Source organism: Chaetura pelagica, unplaced genomic scaffold, assembly GCF_000747805.2.
Source record: "Chaetura pelagica isolate M959 unplaced genomic scaffold, ChaPel_1.0 scaffold227, whole genome shotgun sequence".
NCBI lineage: Eukaryota > Metazoa > Chordata > Aves > Apodiformes > Apodidae > Chaetura > Chaetura pelagica.
This window is the reverse complement of record NW_009953796.1, coordinates 549004-572905: the sequence shown is the minus strand read 5'-3', so window position 1 is coordinate 572905 and position 23902 is coordinate 549004. Positions and strand designations below refer to the sequence as shown.

The following is a 23902-nucleotide window of genomic DNA, read 5'->3' as shown; positions in this document are numbered from 1 at the left end:
CAACAACCCAGCACTTCACCATTTGTTTTCAAGTAAAGTTGAAAAGCAGAGTGCAGAGTACAGTAAGTCAAAAACAATAATGGGATGTTAAACTGATTTCCTCCATCCACGTGTCCAGCCACAACCACACAGGCAGAACCATAATTATCCCAGATAGGCTGTGCCGTGGAACAGCACAGATGCCTTCTGTAGAAAAGCTGAGCTTGATTTCAGTTTAAAAAGTGGATTAAACCATGCTTTTCTTCCCTATCTTATGCATGCTCTCACACACTTCAACAAACACCCATCACTTCCCAGAGCAGTGCACAACCACAGATACACACACATCTACAACACTGTCCTGCCACTGGAGCCTTGTTCTGCAACTGCTTGAATGGTAACAAGACTCCACCTATGGGCACCTAATTTGGAAGTTTCTTACCACTCCAGAGTTTACAGTTTTTTACCCTGTGACTATATTAGCATGAAACACAGCCACATGCTATCACTGTATGAAAGGACTCCCCTCTCCCTTCCTAACAGGGGGTGTTGCAGGAAAATCCTGCCATCCAAGTGCTTCCCCTCAAAGCAGTGTGAACTCACAACTTTTTGAACTACATTATTTGGTTCTACTCAAGAGAGGTGGAATTGGTGGAATACTTGAGATGCAATAATACTTGTTATAAATAGATACTTCAAGGGGAAAAGTAATGGTACTAGGCTATAATTGAAGAACACTTCAAGTGTGGCTTTCTGCGTTTTTTAAATACAAGTTGGATTGCTCCCACATACAAATACTGTATGAGGTCAAAAGTTCAGAGTATCAGAAGCTTCCCAAGGCCTTAAAGTTCACAAACCTTCACGATACAAGCCCTTTCAATTTAGGTCAGTATTCAAGTTCTAGCCATATGGCTCACAACTTATTAATATTCAACAGGAACAAAAAAATCCGTAACACATTTATTCAAGTAGCCTGGCTCAAAAGCTTCTTACAGGAACATTTTTGTGCTAGGGATATTTGAATATAGCTCAATATTTAGTAAAGTGTGTCTGAGATCAATTTTGCTGACACTTGACATAGAAATTCTGCTATTTTAATCACTTACTGACACATCACTCAAAGTAAAAGCTGCTTTTTCTTACCCCGTGCATGCATAAGCACCTAATAAAGCCATCATATCATAAAGAACTAAAGCAGATGTGAAAGATCTGTTTCTCCCAAGACAGGCATATAATGAAAAAACAGCTGCTTAAACCTCAGCAATAAATGTCCCTAGGTTTGCCACAGACTGCACACCTGGCCATAGTGACAGTTGGTAACAGAACAGAACACACTGTACACAATATCATCAATCCAGTTGGCAAATCTAAGAGCTAAGAAGCCAAAGACAAGAAGGCATAAAACACAGGGCTAAAGTGTCTTGCAGGGGCAAAGAAAAAAGCTTGGTCACTTAGAGTCAACAGACAACATACTGAGCTTATGCTGTATCATTTTGCAAGTTGTTTATTTAAACAGTGACCAGAGGTCTTTAAAACAGCCACTAATAATGCCAGGTCATTCCAACAGCAACATTAATTTTAACGAGCAAAGTAAAATACTATGTAAAACTCAGTTCTGTTCCTACCTGCCCATCTTGACCCACATGAACTTGATGTATCTGCAGGTTTCCCTGTAAAATAAGAGCAGATAATGAGCACAAGTTTGGAATTTTAAAAGTTGCTCTGTCCTCAAAAGGCCTGTTTCTCATCTAATTATTAAACAACTTTAATATTAAGGAAAAGTACTAATTTAAGAAATTCTGCTGAGGGTTATTTTGGCAATCCAGCTACAATTCAATGGTCAGCACTTTAACCACAGAGGATAAACAGACTAAGAAGCAGGGAGGGTTTCAGCACCAGCATGATTTGCTTTTTGAAAGTTACTGTATCATGTACAGTATTTTTATGCAAAGTTTGTTGGCATGGCTTTTGAGGTAAGGGGTTTTTTTCTTATTTATTTAAAACTGCAAATTTAAGTCAAACCTTTATAAACTAGAATTAGCAATATGAGCCTTCTACATGTACAGAGTGCTATTTACTGTTTGTGGTTATAGTTACTGCCTGTGCTTTCAGATTAGTTTTTAATCAAAATTTGATACTAAGGGCCCATACAATCCTGTCACAGGAATTACATCTACTACAAAAAAATCTCAATAACATGAAGCATTTTAAAGGAAACTGTAGCTCCAAAGTCTAAAAAGGAAAGCAGTGTCTTACAGTAAAGATTTTCATTTATATACTCAGAGATGCTTTTTCAAATGTACATTTAGATTAAGAAAAAACAGCTTCCCCAGCAGAGACTTGCAGTTAAATAGCACATTTCTTTGAGGGGAAAAAAAAACATCACCACAATCCTTTGATTTGCATGTTTTCTGCATTTTCTCTGACTGTCAGCACTTCCTCTTGTTTGAAGCTGTGTACATTGTAATAAATTTAAAACCAGATGTTTTCATCTGTCAGGGACAAATCTAGTCCTGAAAAGCCCTTCATACAGGACCTTTGGAGAAAGCCAATAGACACCATGTGAGCTTCAGCCTCAGGATCAATCACCAGCACTACCTGCTGAATCATCATTTTTTTTTCAGTGGCTCTTTACCCAAGAACTGCTCTAGCTTTATTGCAGCACACTGTGCATTCCCTCTGACCCAGAACATTTTGATCCTTTATTTCTCTCTAGGTCTGACAAGCTCTTCAAAGAACACTGCCTTTAACTATAATATTTATACAATATTTATGACAATATTTATTCTACAATAGCTCCTTGTGTTAACAGTGTTCCTAAGCATCAAAAGTGGTCCAAGAGCCATTGAACAAAAGATGAAGATTCAGCACTACCTGCTGAATCATCATTTTTTTTTCAGTGGCTCTTTACCCAAGAACTGCTCTAGCTTTATTGCAGCACACTGTGCATTCCCTCTGACCCAGAACATTTTGATCCTTTATTTCTCTCTAGGTCTGACAAGCTCTTCAAAGAACACTGCCTTTAACTATAATATTTATACAATATTTATGACAATATTTATTCTACAATAGCTCCTTGTGTTAACAGTGTTCCTAAGCATCAAAAGTGGTTTTATGAGATGTGATTTAGGGTACTTTGGAAATTGATTAAACTAACCTACAAGCAGACAGGCTTAACATTGAGTAAAAAACACTCTACAGGGAAATCATACAGATTAAAATTGTATTCTGCATTTATGTTTCACCTTATTTTGCTATTGCTTCTTCATGTAAACAGTAAGTGCACAAGAAATCTAACAGCAGTCTCAGCAGTTACGAGTCTCTATACACTTAAAAATATCCAACAATAGCACTCCCTCTCAGGCAAATTCAGCTGCCTTTAGTGGCTGTTTTGCCTGAGTGGGGGAAAAAAAGAGTCAAAATTGGAGGGTTCAGCACTGGATTGATCCTTTTCCAGTCTACTGTACTATTTGTATGGAAAAAATTATGAAGTGCACATACAGCAGTGCCAGATTACTTGATCAGTAGTGACTGAAGTTCACTTCATTCTGCAATGTATCTTTACTAGATGGTGTCTGAAGCTTTCTCCAACTCCAGTTCCCAAAATTAAAGACACTGAGTCTTCTGAATACGTTTAGTTCACAGACGTAATTAAAATAATTTCAGTTCTCAATGGCAGCACAAGGATCTAAGCTGGTTTCCTAAAGTACTCTGTAAGTACTAAATTTCCAAAACAATCAACCATATGGAGATGTCTTGGCAGCTCAAGGGAAGGGAAAAAAACTCAAACAAAACACAGAGAAGTATCATACTGCATTTGTTGCCACACAGCATTTCATTCTGGCTCCACCACACACTCTCACTTCTACCAGCAGAACCCAGAGGTGTGGTTCTAGAACCAGGGCCCCAAGTTCTGCCAACCTGTGCTCCATGGGAACCCAAATGCTTGGCTCACCTCACTGTCCTGCGTGATTTGGACTTGCTCGCCTTGAGGAACCTGGGCAATGTGGAGATGGCCCTGTGGGATCCACAACAAGACAGACACGAAGGAGCATCAGAAGAAAAGCAAATCTAGAGGAAGAAGCTATTACCTTGGATTCAATACAGCTTAAGGTATGGAAGCAGAATGTTCATGCAATGAAAGCCATTCCACATAGCTTTAAAAAACAAAGTACATCCCTATTTCCCCATCTTTTGATGCAAAGTATAAGTAGAGGGACTTTGCATAAAGTTTCATTTTCACATAAGAGGAAACAAAATAGGCACAATAATAAATAATATCTTTGTCGTGCAGTTCTCTATAGACAAAAAGTATCTGCATTTTTGACTGATCCACAAAGCGTGGGACTGACTTGCTTTGGTACATCAGCATTGTAGCCAAAACTTTAATCTCACTTAAATACCTTGGAAATTTAGTTCTTAAAATAGATCTGCCAAGACTAGCTAGTCAGAATGACGAGGTTTTAAAAGGTGAGGGTTTAAAGCATCCATTTATCTTTGAACACTCCCACAGTTATAGTGAAGTACAGGACCATGCTAAAGGCTCTCTCAAGCTGCTATAAATTGGCATGAAGTCATTCATTTGAATGCAGTTACACTGGTTTATTTTAGTGGAGAATCTGCCCTAACAGTTTTAATAATGTTAATACTTGCTAGTGCTGACCATACCCACAGCTTCAGAATAGTATCAGGTCTACCATTTGATCACCACAGGGATAAGAGTGGACGGAATTCCTTGTGCATCCTGACTAGCCCAGTGAAGTCTTTGCTACTGTGATTTACCTGAAGGGAGATTGGATTCTAAATAACCTACTTCAGGGTTTATAAGGCTTTGTGTTCATTTTAATATACCTGCATGAGACAGAGATTAGAGATAATCACTTGGAATTCTGTCAAAGGCTCTTCTTATTTTATAACACAAGAACAATTGCATGTGATTTTCAGAGAAACACAGATCCCTCTATTTCAAACAGTTTCATTTCCTTTGGAAGGAAACTGTCTATTTATAGGGAGAAAAAACATACTGAAAGTATCACTCTGACAATAGGGACTGTATATAAAATTAGAGCACAGCCCAGTCCATCTCGAGATTAGAATCACTTTCCCTCCTTAACATCAAGCTCTCAGGGCTCCCAGGAGAAAGAACTGAACATTTAAAAGCTCCACTTACAATGTTTTCAAATATAAGCAATCCTTTCTGACTAGGCTAAAGGGTGGGGGGGAGGAGGAGACTTTAGTCATCTTAGTACCATGCAGCATTCCAAAAAAGAACTGCTCACTCATGTTTTGCAGATCCATAGCTGGGAGAGACCTTTTAGTTTCTTCACAAATTCAATTCAATACTGATTTTTTCAAAACACATATAGTAGAAATAACTACTACCCCACTCTTAGCCTGGTCTCTATGATTCAGTCCCTAGAACTGAAAAAGCAGTTCCATTTTCATCTGTTTCAACCTGGGACCCCTCTGAATGTTGGACAAATTATGAAAACATTTAGATAGTGTTGGGGGTCATAGTGGATTTTTCCTGATTCTACAATCTCTTTAAAGAATAATTGACAGGTTCAGATCTTTTAATGAGACAACCTCTCATCACTTACATCTACAATCACTTTGTCTATTACATGTATTTCATATAATTTCCCCTGCTACCTTGTCTTTCAAAAACTGCAAGATACTTTACAGTCATTAATTAAATCTCAGAAAATGATCTAGACAGCAATTAATGCTGTTAAAATATATAGGGGAACCAAGACAGAAAGCAATTCATAAAATAATACTGCAAAGCTATGGCAAAAGTGAAATGGAACCTTTGCTGCCAGTTCTGCAGAAGGAGCATAATTTCACTGATGCTGCTCTCAGATGACAAAGATTTTGCAAGTTAATTTATTGAACTTCTTTTTAGTCCTCTTCCAAGTTTGAGGATAGTAACTCCTTCTCTCCTGCACTGCCTCTCTCACTCGGGGAGAGAATCCTATAAATATCTACCAAATATGCTTCATTATCTTTCATTACTCTTTTGTAATTTATTTCATTAATTTCTTCTACTTTTCCTTTCAAATTTGAGTTTAAAACAACCCTTGTAGTCAAACTGTGGCCAAGGTGAGTATTTTCAGAGTACAGTAAAACCATACATAAAACAATCATGGCCTGACTTATGGTAGGAGTCTCAGGGTTTAAAAAATGTCAATATTTATAATTTTTACTTATATACATGCATCTAAACGAATACACATGTAAAGGATTCAGCTAGCAGATGTTCAAAAATGCCTGAGAATGCAGGGGGTTTTAAATGAAAATAAATAAATAAATGCATTCTTGTTTTGCAAGTCATAACTAGAACTACTTCTGAACACTTAGTAGGTCTGCTCCTGTATTGATGGCAAGCAGAAGCAAACAGCCATGTAGGGACCAGTCAATCCTACACACAGTAACAAATGTGCAAATAAACCTGCAACAAATGTGTGAGCAAATCCTGCAGGAAGATTTTTGCCCAATAACTCCAAAATTTTTTTCAGGAGCTTTCCGTGTTTACTCTCCGAAAAGAATGCTTAGAGAAGTGATGAAAAGTCATTTTTTAAAACTTAAATTTCAACTGAAGCAAAGTTTAGAATAAGTTCAGTACATACTACTTGGACTTGTCCATCTTCTCCTATTTGGTGGATCTGGACCTGCTGAGCATTTGCTAGTGCATAGTGTAGTGCCTGTGGCTGGTTCTGCTGGATCTCATTAGAAGCTGAAACTGAGCTCTGGGAACCCTCTGGAAAAGAGACAAAAATCCAGCTGTATTAGATGTGTCTCTGTGGCAGTGTCTGTGCAGCCATGCATACTTTAAAGCTGTGGAAAACAAATGCAGTCAGTGAGTTGATGCAGATCATTTATACCTTCATATTCTTGTACACGTTCCTTGAGCACCTGCAGATTTGCTACAAATTCCAAAGGAGTCCCAGAGGCTGTTTGGTCTCTGAGAAAGCAGACAGTTAAAAAGCATCTTTTCAATCTAGATAAAGATTGTGCAACTCTTAAGAGCCACACCACAGCAAAACCACATGTATTTCCTAAGCAGTTTCAAGCACCTGTGTAGCTGAGAAGTACTGCAGACAGCCCCACCACAAGGACACATTTGAATCCTCTAAACTGAAGTTATCACGTAAATAAAGGGTCTCTCTCAATGGGTTTTCAAGATCCATCATGTGTAATTCATACTGACACACACAAGTCTGGAATGTATTGCTTTTTTAACCCCAAAATGGCAGGGTGATTTCTTGACTTAGGTAAATGGAAGCACCACGTCACACTGCAAAGTAAGACCTCCTGAAAATGCCCCAACAGAAAGGAAGACACCTGGGTGTTACCTCTGGCTAACAGCCACAGCACCCAGGGAAACCTCTGCCTCATTTCAAGAGGATGCCAACTTGCATCAGAAGTAGAATATCATAGATTCATTGCTAGGTTATGCAGCTGCAGTGAAAAGATGCTTATAGAAGGCAAAAAGCAAGTTAAAAGAAATTACTATTAGTATTATTTTTAGCATAAAAGCATTCAAATACTTATCAATTTTTTAAAATGTTACTTTTAAAATATATTTGGTGTCAGTATTACTGAGAGACTAATAATGTCAGTAATTCTGTACTGAAAGGGTGAAATGCAAAACAATGGAGCAGAGACTTCCCCATGAAGGCAGGAAGGCACTGGCACAGGTTGCCCAGGGAGGCTGTGGCTGCCCCATCCCTGGAGGTGTTCAAGGGCAGGTTGGATGAGGCTTGTGCAGCCTGGTCTGGTGTGAGGTGTCCCTGCTCATAAGCAGGGAGGTTGGAACCTGATGGTCTTCAAGGTCCCTTCCAACCTTCACCATTCCATGATTCTACTCCTGTCAACAATTTTAACATATTTCTCTTTGCTGTGCCACAAAAGTGAAATGAATGAAATCTCTGGAATGTGAAGTGTTTTACATTTTTTCTCAGTTATTTATTGCTCTGACGATGACTTTTATGCTACAAGGTAACATAAAATACATTAACACCTAACAAGCAGCACCAGGCAGCATTACAGGGCTTCCAAGTTCTCCAAGTACCAGAAACTATAATGAAAATTTACTCCCATTGCAGATTGTTTCCTTACAAGACTTGATGTATTGCTTACATAAGTACTAGATGGGCCTCATCCTGCTCAGAAAGGACTGGCTGCTAATTCTTGATTTTTTAAATGCTGGTTGTTTTTTTTAAAACAAACACAGCAGGAAACCATGTTTCATGAAATGTTAATGCCTCTACTTGATACTCTAGGATTTATATTGAAAAAAGAATGAGCTGGAGCCAATCATACAAATATTTTAATGGAAATGTTCTTTAATAAAATCCTCCATTTGGATTTTTTTCTTCCTGTCTGCAAATGTTTGTGGTAGGAGATGATTCTGAGTTTTACGTCTAAACACGGGAACTGGAAATTAATTCAAAACCACTAAGCTAGGATTTACTTAATTGTTGAAAAGTTTAGCTGCTTAACTATTCAACTAGACAGCTCTAATTACATTAACAACCTACGAATACATAACCACAACCAGAACTCTTGCAGTAACTGAGCAAAATGTAACATGTTTTTGCTGTCTCTTGGACACACATCTTTCATACTTTGCATTTGACTAGTAGGTAACTGCAGAACATTTCTAATTTCTTAAATGTAGTCCTGTCACTTTCTGTGCAATTCCAGTATTCCCTGCACTGCTGCACAATGCACGTTTGCTGTACAGAATTCCAGATGGGATTAACAAATCACAATAGGCAGAGAACCCTCTTCCTAGTGTGAGAAACTGCACCATCAGCCAAATAAAAAAGCAATTTGTTCAAATTCTGACTCCACAGCCTCTCTGGGCAGCCTGTACCAGTGCTCTGTGACCCTCACAGTAAAGAAACTGAGGTGGAACTTCCTGTGTTCTTATATCTGTTGTTCCTTGGCCTATCACAGGGCACAACTGAAAAGCAACTGGCCCTTTCGTCTTGACATTTATATACATTTATAAGATCCACTCTCAGTCTTCTCTTCTCAAGACTAAACAGGATACAGTGTTCCAGGTGTGGTGTCATCAGGGCAGAACAGAAGAGGAGGAGAACCTCCCTAGACCTGCTGGACACATTTTTCTTAATGCACCCCAGGATACCATTGGCCCTCTTGGCCAGAAGAGCACACTACTGTCCCACGGACATCAAAGAAATAAGAGCTGCAGCAGATAAAAATACATATTTACCTCTATAATGTGCAGATACTGAAATACATTTTTAACTGTGAAGTCCAAAAGCCTTTATTAGTAAACCATCTTTGGCTTCACAGATGGCAGAAATGATTACACTTCTCAGAGAGGAGAAACAAAATGCAATCATACTGTACATCTCCCTTGGTCACTTATAAATAGATCTCAGTTTGGCTTCACTCTAACAACCACAGTTGGGCTTGCTTGCTTTTTTTGTTGGATTTTGGTGGGTTTTTTTTTCCTCTTAGAAAGAAAGGAGAGGATTCAACAGTGTCTGAAAACAAAACATCCTTTTTAAGTATTGTTTTTCCCCTCGAAATCTCTGACCAAACAGAAGTGATATTTATCCATTTTTAAACATTCCCCATTAAAAACAAACACCAACATGAATAGCCCACAGCTTGAATAGAGGATATGTCAACAGGCATAAATCACTATCATGTAAACTATCTAGCCTCACATTTACAACTTTGATGTGTCAGAGAAGCCCTGGCACCAAGAAGCTCTCCAGCTGAACTCTGCCTTTGAAACGTTCCATTGCGCTACTTACAAAGGGGCACTTTGACACAGACTGAACAACTTACATTGGGCCACTCCTGAGCACGTTATCCATGGCATTCCCAAAGCACCCTCCACTAGATAGGATCACTTTGGAGGCAGCCACAGAATGGAAGATGCTACACTGACCGTTCCACAGGTGACTCAGTTGTGATACGAAGAGGGGGAATCCCAACTGCTGAAATATTCCTTCCTGTCAAGTTGAAATTGGACCTTTTACATTTCCCATTTGTTTACTGCACGTGCTTATGAGTCCAAGAAAATTTATCCTGAGTCTGTCTTCTCAGACAAATGTTCAAGAGCTGGCAAAACCCCCCACACTGAAGCACTTGCTGCTGTCACATTTGTTCAAGCTGATCTTCCTCAGACGTTGCTTAGCAAGAGTAGATTTGTCAGACAAATGTCATTTGTAACAGTTTCAAGAATGTGTGTATTTAATTCTCAACTAAGATCAGTTTTTAAATTCCTCACTTCAGTTGCAAAACCTTTAACATTTTCTAATTCTTTCCTACTCTGCTTCGTATTTAGCAGTTGAGCATCTGGCTTCTTGTTTTGGAAGGAAATAGAGGAGGGCACAGATTCAGTAGAGGGGATTCATGGTTACTCTCCTCATCTGTTACTCAAAATCATGTACTGGCCTCCCAGCCTCACACTTCTGCTGACAAACAAGCACGTTCCCTGTGAGGGTGCTGAACATGTTACCCAGGGAAGCTGTGGTTGCCCCATCCCTGGAAGTGTTAAAGGGCAGGTTGGATGGGGCTTGGAGCAACACAGTCTAGTGGGAGGTGTCCCTGCCCATGCAAGGGGATTGGAACTGGATGATGTTTAAGGTCCTTTCCAGTCCAAACCATTCCATGATTCTACATATTTTCTTACTTCCTCAATGTCTAAGTCCTAGCAAGGAAAAGTTAATGGCCAAAGGTAGCAAAGCAGTCCTCAAAAACAAAAAGCAGGAAAAACACCATTACTGAACAATTAATCGAAATAAAACTGTATCCTGTGACCCATTATCTCAACCTGTGCTAAATGTGTCCCATTCTGCAGAACAGCTTTGAAGATTTGGCTGCACATCCATTTTTATATTTGTGACATCTGAGCACAGGCTGAGCACTTCAGCCTAAATCTACATATAAATCCCAAAGTCATAGAACTAATTAAAAATTCCAACATGGAAAACTGTGATAACAGCCTAAAGAATCTTAAGAGAAATTAGAAGAAAGGGAGAAGGCACTCTTCAATTAATCCCCCTCCCAAAACCCTCATTTCCTACTGCCTCTCCTCCACAGATTGCTAACGTTTTTAAAAAGAGTATCTAGTTAAGTTATCATGGCAGCCACGTGTGCAGCTCTTGTCAGGAAAAAAACCCAAGTGAAGAACACACATTAAGGACCAAAGTGTTGGCTCTGAGAAGAGCAGAGTGAACCACTGCAATTAGTAACTCCATTCCAACACAAAAGGCAACAGCTTAAAACAGAAAAGCAAGATAAAATAAGGAAAACCAACCCCTGCCTAAATACAAGTCTGCAACAACTTCATGCCACCCATAAATCTCATGGCTACTGTCAAGCTGCACAGTCAATTCAATGTAGAAAAATCTCAGTATCTTTGGGGGTGAAGGGCAGGGAAAAGGTATTAATTCCTATTTTCCTTCCAGCTTCTCCTTAGATATGTTTTTGTCTGCAGATCAGTTGCTCTTGAGCTCCTAACACTTGGGCACTATCACAGAGCTGTAAGGCCCAAAACTTGTGAGGCTACATAAGGATTATGAGCTCAGCCTCCTGCTTTTCTAAATATTTGCACAGCTAATTTTTCCCTATGATAAAGAGAGCAGAGACGAAATCTGTTATCATTTTTAACACCATGACTCACATCAAAGCCATGTGCTACATAAACCTTTATACACAACAAGGAGAAAAAACCAAAAAGTTTACATGTTCAACAAGTGCATGAGAACGAAGCCCCAGAAAAACAGTCCTCTTTAAATGTAAATAATTCAAAATTCTGTATTATATGTGCAATAACTCAATGCTTATAAAAATCACACAACAGATGAGGCTGGAAGTGACCTCTGGAAATCATCTAATCCAAAGCACTTCCTCAGAGCATGGGCAACCAGAACCAGTTGCTTTGGGCTGCATCCAGGAGGAGTCTGGCTGTCTCTAGGGATGGAGTCTCTGCAGCTTCTCTGGGCAACGAGTTACTGTGCTCAGCCACAGCCTCAGAGCTAGAGGAATCTAAGTCAGGTCACATTCAGGTGAGTTTCTGGCTGTCATTTATATTTTGTTTTTTGTTTGTTTTGGTTTTCTTTACAATGAGGCCAATTAATTGCTGCGTAAAAGCAGCTCCAGAAAATCAAGTTCCCTGACCCAGCAGGGCAGTGCCCACATTGATCTGAGACTATTTCAGGACCATCAAAAGTATTGGTTTTAATTATAGGTAGAAATTTTCAACAATTTTCACTGCCAAACAGAAAATACTAAGTTACTCCAGACTTCTAGCACACCATTTAAGGAAATACTCTGTAACTCAAAGAGTAGTGCTCCTTTGCAACACCTGAATAAAATGCCATGAGATCCTGCTGATGGAGACATGTATTATTACACTACAACCTAACAGAAAGGTATCTTGCTATTATCAGTCCCTAGAGATAGGTGATGAAAAATATTACTTCAAGCCTAACAACAGTTTTGGATTTGAGCCTTTTTTTTTTCTTCCCCCCCCCACCTCTTGGTCACAATTTTAATATGAAATACCACAGTCACAGGTTCAGAGATGGAAAACCTTACCATGCTCTGAAAAATATTCCTACAGGGAATGTGGTGCTTGTTAATGAAGGCTCAGGACATTGACATCTTATTTAAATCTCTTCATGATGTTTTCAGAACAGCTCAGCTGCACGGCAGACACTGTCACACTGTGTGTCTACTCAGTGCATCTGATGGTGGCAATAAAAAGAAGAGCTTTCTGAAGACTATGGGAATATATTCTAGATTAAGCCCTAAAACTTCCCTAGGAAACTGTCATCATTTAGCTAAGAATCAGTGAGTGCACTTCCACAAATAACTTCAGTTTGCCATCTTTAACACAGTAAAAGGGGTGTGTTTGTAAATTTTTCCCCCATGTGGCATAATCTGAAAGGCTCATTTACAAGACATAAAATTTAAGTGTTCCTCTACTGACTGTGCAACTTGACTGTTGTACCCAGACTGTCAGAGAAGCCCATACACACTTAGCTTAAGGCCCTCAGTGACCTAACCTGACTACTCACAGAACCATGCTCTACTAAATTGCCTGAGCAAACAACATCATTCTTGCCTCTTTGTATGGAAGTCATGCAGCCCTACACTGTGCTGAGCCAAAGCCACAGCTTCTCAGAACAGCTCAGAGGACATCAGACAAAAAACTGCGCTGCACATCCCCACATCCTCACAGCATGAATCATGGAATCACTTAGGTTGGAAAAGACCTTCAAGATCATCGAGTCCAACCACTAACCCTACTCTCCCAAGCCCAGCACTGAGCCATATTCCCAAGTGCCACATCTAGACAGCTATTAAACACATCCAGGGAATGGTGACTCAACCACCTCCCTGGGCAGCCTGTTCCAATGTCTGAGGACCCTTTCAGTGAAAAAGTTCTTCCTAATGTTTAGTCTAAACCTCCCCTGGTGCAGCTTGAGGCCGTTTCCTCTTGTTTTATCACTGTTTACTTCTGAGGAGAGACCAGCACCCACCTCTTTACAACATCCTGTCAGGTAGCTGTACAGGGCAGTAAGTTCTCCCCTCAGCCTCCTTTTCTTCAGGCTAAACAGCCCCAGTTCCCTCAGCTGCTCCTCATGAGACTTGTTCTCAAGGCCCTTCACCAGCTTCGTTGCCCTTCTCTAGACATGCTCCAGCACCAAAATGTCTTTCTTGTATTGAGGTGCCCAAAACTGGACACAGCATTTGAGCTGTGGCCTTATCAATGCTAGTACAGAGGGATGATTACCCCTCTGGTCCTGCTGGCCACACTATTTCTAATCCAGGCCAGGATACCATTGGCCTTCTTGGCCAGCTGGGCACACTGCTGGCTCATATTCAACTGCTTACCAGTCAGAACCCCCAGGTCCCTTTCTGCTGGACAGCTTTCCAGCCACTACACAGGAGCCATTCCCAATCTTTTGAGAGCTTTGAGAGGGTGCTGACCTGAGAGAGAGCACCTAGAAGCTGATCTTAATAACTGTAACTAACAATAGTGGGAAAGACAGTTTCTCAAGTAGCTGAATTCCAGACGGTTCAAGGCTCACCTTAAATTGCCCCCTGAAACAAATGCTACTATAAAAACTGTCTGGGTTCATATGTAACACTTTAAAAAGCCATATTTGACAGCTATGTTGTCATAACTGTGAAATACAGACCTCCTTTACTTCAGACCTGTGAAATATTACTTCTCTTTCCTGCTAGCTGGCAGCAGCAATTCTGCTATATCCACTGTACAGTGCATATAATAAGGAACAGATGCCTGTGAGTTATGATGCTGTAATTCCATTGAGGGGTTCCAGGGATGTCAAGTCACCAAGGCAAAGTCTGAGTGGCTCATGAAGTTACCTGAACAGGGCAGTGGAATTACAGCCCTGTCATGCAAAAGTTACCTTTTTAAGCAGCTGGGTATCTAAATGTTTTTTTTCCTTGCATCTTTTCTTCTCTTTCTTTTCCCTATTTTTCACCCCCAAAAGCCACTCTCCCATTTTTCCTCATCCTTCCTGTTCTTTTTTCAGGTGAAACACCACTCCTACCTGATTGTGGGATGCAAATTAGTTTTTCAAAGGCTCACCTGATTCTGAAAGGGGTCAGAGTTTGTTTTAAGAGCTGTTTCACAGTGGGTGAAAATGTAGTGGTGAATTCATCTAACATCTTTCCAGACTCCCAGAAAATGATGCCAATGACATTCTGAGCAAGAGCAGCATTTTACAGACAATTAACCAAAGCCTCTGAATCCATAGGAACATTTTCACATAGCATTACCAAAGGCAGCTGTTCTTGCCAGAACTCTGCTTTTGGCTGCATAGTCCATACAGTCCTGCCAGTGACCTGCCACCAGGCCCCAGCTGACCACCATCACCTTCAGCACCAAAGACACCTTCATAAGGACATGCTGCCACCTCTTTGCTTATACAGGGGGTTTGGGAAATGAGCCTTTACAGTGGGAGACACAGGTGCCATAAAGACTCCTAGAGAAATCTCCTGTGGGTTGATTCACCAAAGGCAGTGAGCTCAACCCCAGCCAAATAAGCTGGCCAGGACACAACCCAAAATACCACAGTGGCTCTTGTAGAACCAGCTCATGAGTGTCTGTACCACACTACCCCCACCTGCTGAAATCCCAGAAGTTAATCCAGGTCTTTGTACCCATGGAACAATTTATGCACAAATCAGGTGAGTGAAACTGGGAGGGGAGGAAAGAAATGAGTTTTCAGCTTAACCCCACCAAAAAACCCCATCAAAACATCATCTTATGTCCTTCTGAAGAAAAGTATTGCCTGAGTCTGACATCTCTACCCTGGATTCTCAAATCTCCAAACCAGGAGATAAAATATTTTCTTAATACTAAAACTCTACAACAGTCAAGGAGTACAGCCTAACGAGCACAGGCCCATAATAGCCACTTACTACTGCATTTTTATTCTAAAATACTGATTGCTAAGAGACTGAAAATAAAAATCCTATCAACATATATGGCTTATGGTTATCATTACGTTGATTAGTTGTTTTAATTTGAAGATTTTGGATATGATTCCCAGTTACAGCACATAAAATTTTCCATTGAAAGCAGATTTTGGCATTCTTTGCATGAGATACAGTGGTTAGTGTTAACATGCAACCAAAAATTTTATGCAGGCGAATAAACCTACTTCCTTTTCTTTGGGCTCACTTCCAAAGCAGTGTTTTTAATATATGATGTACAAATGTCCCATAACACTGCTTTATATTAAAAGCATGAGCCAGAAATGTCCTATGAGAACACTTCTTAGGTCAGTATTTTTCATTTGTTATTATTATTCATGCCTACATACCTTTATGGAAATACAGAATCACCTACAACATATTTAATTTCTTCAGAGGAGAATACTTCACGAACAAAATTTAGCACGTCCTCTGAAATGGTGTGAACTCACTGGGAAAGATTTATTCACTTGACTCCTCTTAGGAACACCAGTTGCATAAACATTTTGACCTTCTACTCAAAAAATTGAACATGGTAAGAAATCCCATATGATAGCACGAAGCTGCATGTGCTGAACTTTTTTTTCAGTCAGCACACAAGGATGGACATGGAATATACTGCACTTTCATTTCTGGCAAATCTGTATTTTACTACTCTGTTAGAGCCAGACTCCCTTCTCCCTCCTTGTAAGTAAACACACCTCTCACTTCCTTTCTAGGATCATTTGGCATTGTAACCAGGAGCATGACTGCAATTTGTAGATGAAACATGATTAGAAGCTCATCCTGCCAGGGATCTATTTTGACATAATCCCCACGAGGCTAGAAAGGACTCCCAAAGTACCAGGAGGTAGTTGACTTGCAGAGAAGGCCCATGATGATTTAACTACAGATGGTTGGCTTTGCTTAGTACATGGACACACTCCTTGAGGAGCCCTGTAGACATGCAGACACTGTAATAAAGAGGCCTCTTTGCCAATGATAAATGGTACTTCAAGAAAAAAAAAAAAAAAAAGCAAGAATCTAAAATCCACTCCAAAAATTCTGTGAGAAATGAAGGTTTCTCCATTTATCTTTGTTACACAAATATATTCACATTTGTGGGTACTATATGAACACATTATAACTTAAGATCAAAATAATTCTCCAGATATATTGAGAAACAAATTATTACTTTAAGTTTCCATTTCCTTTGGGTTTTGTTTAGGTTTAGAGGGGTTGGTTTGTTTTTTACCTGAGCCACTGTAAGATGATGATGAAGGTGTTCGCCTTGAAAAGCTTTTCACAGCCAGACTCTGCCCTCGCTGCTTCCTCCTCCAGGCTGTCCTGCACTTGGAGTCTATGCTTTGCTTGATTCGGTACCAATCGGATTCTGTGATTCCAAATTTGTAAAATAGGTGACCTGCAATTAGGGAGAAACACAAGGGGTGAAAAAGCAGCATAAACCCATCATTTCAGAAAATCCCCTGGGGGGCACAGCCTGTCGTGCAAGGTGAACAAAGCAGCTCTGACAATGTCAGAGCAGCCCTCATGCTTGACACTGCCTGAAGGAGCACAACAGAAGCACCAAAGCTATGCAGTGGTGTGATTTAAACTACTATTCACACAATTTAGTGATCGTACAGACATAGTTTATGTATTTTAAATGTTAGCATTCTGTGAAGTTTTCTACACTTCTATCCAAGGAAACTGCCCTGGTACATTCAAAAGCTCTTTAAAGGCCCCAAGATTTCTCACTGGCAAGTGATTGCTTCACAACCCTGTGTTGTGTCTCCAGAAGGGAGTGGGGGAGCAGGGAAGGAGGAAAATCGACTGAAATGATCATCTGCTGCTGTGCAAGTCTCCTTTCCATAGATGTCAGCAAATGGAAAGCACACTCTGCATTGAAAGTACTAAGACCACATTTCTCAGTTAATCTATTACTAATATGCACTACACAGAGATGGGTTTATAAATGTTTACAGTAATGGCCAATACAAGTGGTTGTGCTTTAACTCCTTCTGTGACTTAGCTGTCAGTATGTACAAAAGTGCTGATGTAGTCCTGCATAAAACACAGCCATGTGCTCTGTGGTATTGTGCAAAAATGGTCTGTATTTCATTCATAAATGCATTTTAATGACTTTCCCATTGTATGCTGCTCTGTTTAAAGAAGTGACTGAATCAATTATAGGTCAGAGAAAGCTCTCACTGAAAGGCAGCCTAGCAAGGAATTGCTACTATTACAGGGTAATCTGTGGGATATTCCAGAACATCACTTCATTGAAAGGGAAATCAAAAGCAATTTAAATTACAGGGGACAAAACAGTCTCAGGTGTAGTCAGGTGTTCATACTAGGAGACCCAAGTTGTGCAGGATGAGAGGAGTGCCAGAGCTGTGCCAGAAATCATCCCAAAAATTGGTCTATTGAGGGAAGACGGGAGAAAACCTTCTAATCACTGATCACAAAAGCCATCATTTACTCAATGCAATAAGGGATGGCCATGGAATACAGGACATAGAGACCACTACCCTCATTGAGAGAACATTACTACAGAGGAGAGCATGAAAAATAGGTAACAAGCTTAACAGGATAGAGTCAGAGAAGAATAATTTCAGCTAGAGAGACTTAAGACACCAGGCACAGAATTTCACAGGCAGGCATGCTTATTTCTTATCCCTTATTCATGAAATTCCTACTTAGCTGTTACAGTGGTCGAAGGTGTAAAACTGGTATAGATTAAACACCTGCTGTTTGCACAGATTTTTGTTGTAACTGCAGACTCAGTCACAGTAACTGCATGTGCAAATGAGGCATGAAAAATCAGCCCTTAAGTATAAAAAAAATTAAAATATAAAGCTTAAAATAATTTTGAGTGTATAAATCCATCTAGTTAGTATTACAATTTAAAATGTTCTAGAAACAAATCTTCAGCAACCACATTTTATAACACTCCACCAATGACTCAAGAAAAAATCTAATGCTAACAACAGTGGAGTATTTTTTAAGTAGCTAAAAAGTTTACTATACCATTAGAAGTATGATTTACCTGTAATAGAGAGATACATCCCAAGACAATATGCAAACAATATTAGAAAGCTGAACTGTGCTGGTTTTCTATTCTCTGGCCATAAATGATCCCATGCAGGAGAGCTTTCAGCTGTCTCATTCTGCATATGTCAAATACCAAGAAAGTTAGAAAGGCAGCACTAAAGCACAGTCCTGCAAATTAAGAGTTTTAACTTGGGCAAGTCTGTATTAGAAAAGACAGAAGAACTTCAGTGAGAAGGGATCTGACTTTTTTTGGAACATTTGCTAGTCAAAAGCAGCACGAAGCACTGTAATTTGTAAGCAGCACAGGATCTATGAGCCACATAATAACCCTGCTAAAAAAGACATTAAAAATACATCCAGTATAATTCTGCACTTTGGCAAAAAGGCAGAAGTATTTTGCAAGGCAGATGCCCTTATACAAGGGGAGTGAAGTAAAGGGCTTCAGTCATCTAAGGATGGCTGGCTGTGGCTTTGGGTATCTTTGTATTTACAGTAACATTCAAAACAAAGGATGTGCTTCTTTTTAAACATGAAGGGTCCAAAGTTTGCTTTCTTTGGGAACCTCACTTCCTAAACAAAGCTTTCTATGGAAACACACCAGAGACTTAAAACAGTTCTGTTATTTAATAAATTTTGAGAGATTGAGTTATTTCTATGGACCAGATACATCCTACCAAAAATGTTCTGCACAAAGAATCCATGAGGACATGGCCTGTCTGGGAATGCACAACGAGGAAATCCCATCGGTTTGCAAGCTAGAACCAGCACTCAAATCTTATCAAGCAAAAGCTTACAAGGAAGGGAGATTTACTAAAACTGTGTCAATAATCAGCCTATTTTGAGCAGTGAAATATAGAAATCAAACACTAAAAAATGTTCACAAAATCTGAACCTTTTCAGGAAATTTTCAATTGTCAACTTTTAAAGACGTGCCCTGTTTCCCTAGGCACAGAAGATATGGTTCAAGAAGATTTCTGAAAATAAGAATCCATATAAAACAGATTACTTTATTATACTCTTGAACTAAATTATAACAATATATAAATCTCAACATTCCAGGTTAATCAAATCCCTGTCTACTTGTACAGTAGGAACACAACTCTGCACTGGAGATCACAAGGAGTCTTATCCCAAGCAACCTTATGACAAAACATGTTATTGCTAATTTTACAACTGCTTTACAACAAATAGCTACAAATTGTTTACCCACAGTAAGAAAATTAGATCTGTCATAACAAGGGAGTAAGGAAATTAATAAATAGCACTAAGAACACAATTTAAAAGTCCATACATGTTTAAGGAAATATTTCAGAAGCGAAAAATGTCAGCGAATTCAGTGGCTTTAAGTGTGAGCATGTGATTAGACAATTTAGGGAGTAAGGACTAACTTCAGGGACACCAAAAATGTTTTTTCCAGGAGTGTATTGCTCACATTGCATAATTCTCCTGGCTGCCAGATGCCATCATGATGTGGGTGTTATATAAATCCACATGTCAGCACATTAAGGAACCAAACTCCCAACACTGTATTTTCATACCTCTCACAAGATAACTGGAATAGAAGTGAGACTGTGGGCACAAATCCCTGCAGACTGAGCTGACCTGAGCCTGTCAGTGTCCCACTCCCCAAAATCCCAGTAGCAGAGGTCTTACAATTACCACAACACCATCTGCCCCAAACTATAACTGCTATAAATTCCCCAAATTTAAGAATTGGATAAGTTGAGGTAACAACCTATCACGTATTAATTCCCTTTAAGAATGAAAAATTCCTTGCTAATATAAGAGATCAGCACACTTTAGCTATTTAAAGAAAACCAGCAGTTTAAAACAATGTTTTCTCAGCTCCTAAAACAAAGACAAGTTCGAATTAAGTATTTGTCTGAATCCTTACTGGGATCAAAAGGGTGCATTTTGATGTATCAGCATCAAAGAAAAGCCAGAAGAGTAAAACTACGATCATCAACTATTTATGAAATGCTATTTACACTGTTCAGACAATCTGCTGATGACAATTATGTGCAAAAAGAACATAAACCATTTGAAAGAGCAGGCAAGAAAGTTTTCCTCCATCATCTCAAATTACTCTCACATTGAGGAAAGATTTCAGAAATTAACTTGTTTTAAATAGCTACCAAACAGCATAAGCTGCATTTGCATACACACCTTGTGTCTTGAGTAACAGATCACAGTGGAAGTGAATTATTCAGTGCTTCAGTCCTTACAGCTTTCTCTGTCAATCTGAAGCTGCAGAGCTGACAGTTTGGTGGATGCAGACACTGTAACCACATTTTACTTCTCACATTTGTCTCAAGCAACTTTGATCAAATGCCTGCCTGCAAGAGACCATCCTCCTTGTACAAGTGATTGCTAGAAGGTTTTCTGTTTTGGGTAAAATAGGTGGTCTCCAACATTCAGATAGTTTTTTGTTTGTTGAGTTTGGTTTTAATTTAAAAAATTATGAGAAAGCAGTAAAATACAAAAGGCAAGAGTTTTCTCTTGCTCTCTGTAAAACTCAGATGGAATGTCTTGTATTTTAAAAGATTTAGAGCATTTTGAAATTAAATTATTACATGATAAAAGCAAGTACCTTCTTGATGCCTGTATGCAGACCTGGCCCAGATTTCATTTTGGCAATGTGCTGCTCCTCAAAAAAAATAATCTGTAGCTTCCAATTAACAGAATACTTAACATCTAATTTATTTTTTTTAAGTTAATTTGTTCAAATATGTCAATATTTAGTAATATTTACTCAGAATACTTTCCTAGATATTTCAGTTTTTAACATATCACAGAACCAGAGGAAGCATAAAAATAATTTTAAATGATCTTGCTCTACAAATTAAAAGGATCCATTCAGGTTTACAGGACCCTACCTGAAGTTTCAAACACAAAAAGAAGATTCATTAGCATCTAGACTCTCCAAATGCCACCAACGGATCCTCTTCTAAAACAGAAAAGCTCCTATATTCAGACACATCAGCTTTCTGGAAAACTAACCAGTCTGTTTTTATCTGCTTCACCAAAAGCAGGACCTGTTTTAGGTTGACTTTTGAAGAGTGAGCCATAAGCACGCACACCATGCCACCTAGTGGAGCTTCAACCCCACCATTCTGGCAAGGAGTGAGAGCATTTTTATCCCTGCACGTGGATGTTTGCTCAATCCCTGACTCCCTCGCAGCACCTGCCAAGTGCTACAAAAGGTTAGGAGAGCTGCAGAACCAGAGATGTGCTGGGGACTGGGAGCGAGCAAATTAATCCCTACAGAAAGAGAGGATTTTTGATGTTCCTGGTTGCACACTTGGACTGAAGTACCTGTGGCACAGTACAGCAGCTGCCATAGGGGATCCTGCAGGGAGTTTTTGGTCACATTTCTCTGGAGGTGACAGAATATCAGCAGCTGCATAAATTTAACTGCTTAATAACCAGAGTATAATTATCAAAACCATAAAGTGTATACCTCATTAAATGAGTCAATCAACCTCACAAGAAATAAATCGATTAACCCCACAAGAAAATAATTCTAGACCAAATCAGAGGCTTTATAATCTAAAAATAGAAAAGTCTTCATATGTCATCTACTACAGACTTGCTACAGCTCACAAGTGACACGGGAAGTGCTCTGCTACAAGGAGACTGGACAAATGGCATGCACTTGCTTCTATTTTTTCCCCCATTTTTAAAAGAAAACACATGGTTTTCCCTAAAAAACATCTTGCAAATATCCAAAGACAGCAAACAAAACAAGATACCTTGAAAGAAGATCTATGTTTCATTTCCTTCCAAAACATACATATTCATGCAACGTTTGGGTTTCAGTATGAAAGCAAAATTGCATACTTCATATAGCTATAGCTGTACAGTTAAAAATTGCAGCATTCCATGTAGACTGCACAAGCATTTCCATCTGCAATGGCTTTTCATGAAGATTAGGACCTAAAGACTCCAACACTTGACTTACCCAGGCACTAACAATCTCCTTTCATGCATAATAAAAATATACTTCCAAGATGTCATGCTTTTAAGTCTTCAGTTCAATTTACCTTTTAGTTGTGCACATTCAGAATGTCAGAGCACTCATTTTTGATCAGTCAGCAAGCAAAGATCTTGCTGTTTCCTTTACTCACTGGGAGAAACAACCCCACAAGGTTTATCAGACATCATTCTGTTTTGGAATGGGACATACCTAAATATATGATGTGTTTATTGCCAGAGGATCAACTTACAGCTTAAAATCAAAGTCTGCTGCTCAAAACAAACAATCAACTAAATCGAAGCAGTAACAATTGATCCAAATAAATGCTGCTGATTTTAAGGAGCTGCTGCCAACAACCACACATCAGGTTATTTGTTGATAGCCACGATTTGAGAGAGAAGCTGATGAAACAGCTGTTTGTCTTTTAGGCAGCGGCACGACGTGATCTGACAGTTTCCGCAGCAGACCTGATGGAAAAGGAGGGTTGTTGCTTTACCCACCCCCACCCCGAGACATCCCGTTCCACCAGGCCGCGCCGCAGGGCCTCGGGAGCCCATCTGGATGGCAAACACCACCACACGTGCCGCCAAGAAAAACTGCCTCATGAATCAACAACAAAAACTTCTCCCCTTCCGAAGGAGCTTGGGGGTTTGGAAAGGACTGGCATGACCGAAACCCCAATGCGAAGGGAACGTATTTACATTTCACTTGCAGTCAGCTTGAGGCATCTCCTCACTTCACTTTTTAACCCTTGGGAAATAGAGGAAAGCTCAAAGCCAGGAAGGGAAAGGCCATGCAACTTTCTGGAATTCCCTTCATGAGATTCCATTCATGCAGCTCTCCTTGCTGCAGCAATGAATTTTCCAGACCGATGAACATTATTTTTGCCCTGATCTACCCATGTTTGGTGGCTGAGCTGCTGTTCTGCTCAAAATGTCAGGGATCAAATACTTTCTTTAGACTCTTCATGCCTTCTAAAACCACACTGTGAAAGTTCAATTTTGTCATTCACAGGCCTTCAATACTACAGAACATATTTTTTCTCGGGAGTCTATTGAAAGTTCTTTAGGATATCTTATTTATGCAAGGACTAAGCGTGACTGATACTGGGAAACCACCAGTCTCCTCTACAGATGGAGAGTAAATCACCACATCCTTTGGAATTAGGTCCTAAAGGGACACCACTGCTGCACACTGGAGCAACCACCCTGCAGTCAGTCACAGGATTGGAGAAGTTCTATTTATGGAGGAATCAGACCAAAGAAAAGTCATTAGTACAACCATGATACAAGAGTCCTCTACTTCACTTGTAACTTCATAGCTCAGATAGATCTTCAGTGTTGATAAAGACAACCCTTGGACATGCACCCAACACATTCATTATAAGTAGTCCAATATTTCCTGCTG

The 23902-nt window shown here is 39.6% G+C and overlaps 1 protein-coding gene across 7 annotated transcripts in view; it reads right to left on the bottom strand.

The window, feature by feature from the left end:
- The window catches only part of BANP (BTG3 associated nuclear protein), a 125032-nt gene that overhangs the window by 61193 nt on the left and 39937 nt on the right, over window positions 1-23902 (bottom strand). For 4 of the 7 annotated variants that reach the window (XM_010001096.1, XM_010001100.1, XM_010001101.1 and 1 more), the window contains 4 exons: window positions 16721-16888; window positions 6610-6739; window positions 3935-4007; window positions 1605-1649 (listed from right to left, as the gene is read on the bottom strand). In XM_010001096.1, coding sequence (XP_009999398.1) covers window positions 1605-1649; window positions 3935-4007; window positions 6610-6739; window positions 16721-16888 — 416 coding nt within the window. Of the gene's footprint in view, window positions 1-1604; window positions 1650-3934; window positions 4008-6608; window positions 6740-16720; window positions 16889-23902 lie in introns of all 7 variants that reach the window. The other 3 variants (XM_010001097.1, XM_010001102.1, XM_010001095.1) reach the window with 1 other exon arrangement.